Consider the following 5,157-nt stretch of genomic DNA (forward strand, 5'->3'; position numbering starts at 1 on the left):
GAGTTACAGTTCAGTCTAATTGCTCAGACGAGCTGAAAGAGACAGTGATTGATGATACGCCAATAATAGTGTGCGCAATGAGCATCAAAAGATGCGCCTCAGACGCTTTTTTTTAGAGCTATTAAATGTCGGCGCTGCTTTACTCCTTTAAATATAATTGTCAGAATAAGTATACAAGCTACCTTGTACAGAAATGTAAAACTTTTAGATAGGATGAAAATATGTTTGCTGTTGTTTCGAGGAACTTTCATCAACAGCATTTTCAGTGACTCAATGTGTTGTCTTACCGGCAGCAAAACGTCCATCGCAGTGTTTCATATCCCTTACTTGTGGTATAGTTCATTCTGTGTATCTCTTAAAACCTCCAAACAACTTAAAAACGCCCTCCAACCCTGTTTCACTTCTTATGCCTGAGTTCGAGGCGTGTGCGCATGTAGACACATACACCCTCGTTTATCCTCCACAACTGCTCAATGCCTAACAGGACAACTGGCCGATTACATGTCAAATGAGTTTCAAAAAAGAAGACGAAAGAAAACAGAAAAGAAAGGTATGCTAAATGTGCTTGTGCAAACATGTTTACCAATATGTCAAATGGGATTTACTTGTTACTTGTGCTATAGTGGCATCACCAATAATAGCCTAATTTGCTGCGAAATGTGAGAGAATCCTGTTTTTGAGAGTTTCCCAAACGTTTACATATTTTTGGTCTAATCAGCAAGTTGTTAAAAGTTTGCATAGGCAGTGCGGATTAACTGTTTATGGCCACTCACACTCCAGGTCTTTGATTTGGAGAGCGTCTGCTGCGCCTTTTTGCTCTGGCGCTCACGCCTCAACTGCTGCTACCTCACTACCTCACAGAGCAGCGTTCTTTGGTTGCTAGAAGTGTCTGTCAAACTGTAAAAAATGTAAAATACAGAGAAAATAGAGGATATATTTTGAAGTCGGTGGGCGGGCTCTAAATGAAGGGAATAATCAGTCGGCCGGTCCAAGGAGCCACCTCAAAGCATATCGGGTTACCTTGAATGACAGCGTAACCATGGTAAATAATTTGACTAAAACTATTGTCTTATCCTCACCATCCCCGGGTCAGATAACCAACCAATCACCGTTCACACAATCGCTTTTCTAGCCAGCTTAGAATAATATTATTAAAACAAACGAGCGAGGTCCTTCTTCGGGAGTGCGTTATGTTGAAACGACATAGAAGAGGTGGTGAGCGACTCGCGCAGGAGGAACAACTTTCTCTCGTGAGCTTTAGATGGATATACAGTGTATTATGTATGCTTGAACGGATCTAAGGTTTTGTGCCTCTCTTCGCCCGGAGTGGGATTTGATTTTGTCATCGCAGGAAGACGTTTAAAAAAATTGTCTCTCAAGGGTCTACTTTGAATATTCTGAAGAACTGTTGTCGATATCGTTAAATTAGACTTAAATAAATAAATAAATAAAAGAGTGGCCGTTTATTCTTGAGAAACCATGTCTATGCTTCCAACGTTCGGCTTTACGCAAGAGCAAGTGGCGTGCGTCTGCGAGGTACTTCAGCAGGGTGGCAACATTGAACGTCTCGGCCGTTTCTTGTGGTCTCTGCCGGCCTGCGAACATCTCCACAAGAACGAGAGTGTGCTCAAAGCAAAAGCCGTGGTCGCTTTTCATAGGGCAAATTTCAGAGAGCTTTATAAGATTCTCGAGAGCCACCAGTTCTCACCGCACAACCACCCGAAACTGCAGCAGCTGTGGCTCAAAGCGCATTACATCGAGGCAGAGAAGCTCCGGGGCCGCCCTCTTGGGGCAGTTGGGAAGTACCGCGTCCGAAGAAAGTTTCCGCTACCCCGGTCCATTTGGGACGGAGAGGAGACAAGTTACTGCTTTAAAGAAAAGAGCAGGAGCGTGCTTCGGGAATGGTACACCCATAACCCATACCCGTCCCCGCGGGAGAAGAGGGAACTAGCAGAGGCAACAGGGCTTACAACAACGCAAGTCAGTAACTGGTTTAAAAACAGACGTCAACGCGACCGAGCAGCGGAGGCTAAAGAAAGGTAAGAATCATCGATAATAACTGTACATTCTATTATCTGTTAAAAGGGATTTGAAATGCGTTCATTAAATACAGTCGAGTAATATGTATTAAGTGAGTGGAACAAAGCCCCACACAGAAAATGCACTAGATGGATAGATAGATCAAACTTCAGAAAAAAATTAAATGTTAATTAGTATGGAGGCTCGTCGACTTTGTACTGGTGTATTCAATTGGGCATTAATATAAAAATAAATTCTTGTTTAGAATCTCTGTAGTTGGAAATGACTTTCTAAACGGGTGTCTTGTTTCACCTGCAGGCGAGGTAGTCAAACTGAAACCACAGTGTGTAAACCATATAGCTCTTACAATTTCCGAAACTTTAGTCTTAATTAATATTTTATGAAAGAACATTTACTTGACATGTTGTGATTGGGAATCTGTAAGTAATGTTGTCAGTGATATTGTCTTAATTTTAATCCATGCTGTTTCATTCCAATCCATATTAATACATAATTAGGCCTACATAAATCATGCATGGGATTAACGCGCTAATATATTACATGTGACTTTCTTTATTATAAAATGTTAATATCATCACTTAATAAGAATTAAATAAATCGTACTATTTAATATAGTTTCAAATGTACAGGCACACATCTTTACTATTTTTGCTCTTGATTTTGTGTAAAGTAGAAGAATACCATATTTTCTAGCTTAATACTGACATGACTTTGTTATAAGTTTTAATTATTTCTTAAAAAAGTGATTATAATTGAATATTTTGACGCCTACAAAACAGTAGTCATTAAACATGAAACAAACACAGCAACAATGATTGTTTTATATTGTAATGAGAGAAAAAAGTCGTAAACCCGTATTATATATTATATTAATAATAGCCTATATATATTAATTAAATCTATATTTATTCAGCAGTTGCAGACATGGTTTTTATTGTTATTATTATTTAACTGTTGTTATCGTAACTGTTGTGCGAGTGGTCTTTTAAGTTTCAATATTAATGTAGTTATATTGGTTACCCTTTATTACATTGTTTTAGTAAAGTAGTTTGGATCAAGTTGCCTGATGTGTCTAACCCTAAATGATCCTTTTCACAGGGAAAATAACGAGAACTCGAACACAAACAGTCACAACCCATTGACGTCTTCCATGAATGGAAATAAGACTATTTTAGGAAGTTCAGACGACGACAAAACGCCGTCTGGTACACCAGATCACACCTCGTCAAGCCCGGGCTTGCTCCTCACGTCAAACTCCGGGCTGCAGTCCATTCACGGCCTCGTACCTCCACCTGGTCCCAGCGCCATCCCGGTGCCTAGTGCAGATTCCGTGCATCACCATCACCACACATTACACGACACTATACTGAACCCTATGTCATCAAACCTGGTCGACCTTGGCTCTTAAACAAATGGACCCTTTCAAAAGGACGCTTGTACATGGACGATTAGCGTGAAGCATCTCCACACACGTATAACACGATGAAAACGCCAATTGCGACCAGGAATGTACTGAGAGTTTCAGAAAGTGGTTGTTTGTCGGCTGGCCTACTTGCAAAGCAGATATGGAGACTTGAGAGAGGTATTTTTCTAGAATGTAATGCCATGGTCTAATGATAATAAACATGCTAATAAACGTCTTAATTGTTGATATCAATATTATTTGATATTGCTTTTATTTAGATTGCAGTTGATCCATGCGCCCCAGTCGCATATTCTGGTTGTTTACATTTTCTTTAAAAAGGCCATACATACTTTAATTTTAATGGGATTTCGTTTTATGAAATGTTTTTACTGCCAACATGTTTTTGAGCGATTATAGAGCATATGTTTTCATCTTAAATTGTATTTTAATTTTGGAAAGCGACTGTATGTTAACTTGGGATCAATAATAAACTACAAACTCCAACCCATCATAGTTTCCTATACCCTTTACAATAAAAATAAGGTACATTTAGTAAGCAAAGAAAAATGGTATGAATGGTTTTGTTGTGAATATTGTGTAATGGTTTGTTGTGCAGGTGTACAGATTTGATCGTGTGCGACACTATTTACAACTGTAAAGGAAAATAATGTTGGCCTATAAAAAAATAGAACAGTTTTAGAAAGCTATTGATTTGAGCTTCAGATTATGCTCTTGGACATCATTGAATTATAGCAGCAAATGCAAGAATTTGGAAGTTATTAGAGGTCATGTGATTAGTCATAAAGTATTTGACCATTGCACACCATAGCACTACATTACTTTTCTAGATACTGCTTCTTTTATGCCTGAATTTCGATAGACCTGTAGCATCTATATATTTTTACTTTGTCGTTGCAAAGAATCTTGACGTGTGAACAACAAGCGGGTATATCATTTATTAGATATTCCAAAGAAGTTCCAACATCACCATTCAGTGCTCGTGACCGAGCACAACATAGAGCCTGTACCCAACACCCAAGTGTTATTTGTAAACACCCTCTCAGCATAGTGGAATCAGTCCATTTGATTTAGTCACCGACTAAATGTTAGGATAAATAAATGTATGCTTTCATATCTTAACATTTTATACTTTCATTAAAAGAAAATAATTGTTACTGAATAACTTTATTATTATTATTATTATTATTATTATTATTAGCTGTATGAAAGATTCGTGATACTTTTCTGCCTGTAAATTGATAAGGCTAAAGTAAATAGCTTCTGTTCTCTTCTCTTCTCTTCTCTTCTCTTCTCTTCTCTTCTCTTCTCTTCTCTTCTCTTCTCTTCTCTTCTCTTCTCTTCTCTTATCTTCTCTTCTGTACAATGCCATAACGAGAACTACTCAAAATTCAGAATATTTATGGTATCAGATACCTGATTTCTAACTAGTGAGGTCCGAGGTCAACATTTGCAATACATATTATAATTACAGTTATATTAGGCCTATACGTTCATACAGATTAGGCTACTCTTAAAAACAATCTCTGATGTTTCAACTATCGCTTCTCGGCCTATGCCTTATCTCAGGGTTTTTATTTTAACCAAATGAACATTAATGTATGTGTAAAATATTTAGAGTAAATTATCTTATTGTAAGAGGAAACAAAAGTGAGTTGTTTTTTAGTAGGTCTACAGGCCTACGATACACCAGA

General features: G+C 37.9%; 1 protein-coding gene across 1 annotated transcript; it reads left to right on the top strand.

The window, feature by feature from the left end:
- The first annotated feature begins 1,173 nt into the window (after positions 1-1,173).
- On the top strand, positions 1,174-3,977 carry six2a (SIX homeobox 2a). The gene is made up of 2 exons (XM_052151014.1): positions 1,174-2,039; positions 3,139-3,977. Exons 1-2 carry the CDS (start codon positions 1,480-1,482, stop codon positions 3,446-3,448), a joined length of 870 nt encoding a protein of 289 aa, XP_052006974.1. The 5' UTR covers positions 1,174-1,479; the 3' UTR covers positions 3,449-3,977.
- The last annotated feature ends 1,180 nt before the right edge of the window (positions 3,978-5,157 follow it).

The sequence above is a fragment of the Xyrauchen texanus genome, chromosome 20, assembly GCF_025860055.1.
Source record: "Xyrauchen texanus isolate HMW12.3.18 chromosome 20, RBS_HiC_50CHRs, whole genome shotgun sequence".
Lineage (NCBI taxonomy): Eukaryota > Metazoa > Chordata > Actinopteri > Cypriniformes > Catostomidae > Xyrauchen > Xyrauchen texanus.

What these genes read in the sequence shown, in the direction of transcription:
- six2a (XM_052151014.1), top strand. Translation starts at nt 1,480, where the DNA reads ATGTCTATGCTTCCAACGTTCGGCTTTACGCAAGAGCAAGTGGCGTGC. An exon ending in GCAGCGGAGGCTAAAGAAAG is followed by an intron (nt 2,040 to 3,138) that starts GTAAGAATCATC and finishes TCCTTTTCACAG; the next exon opens with GGAAAATAACGAGAACTCGA.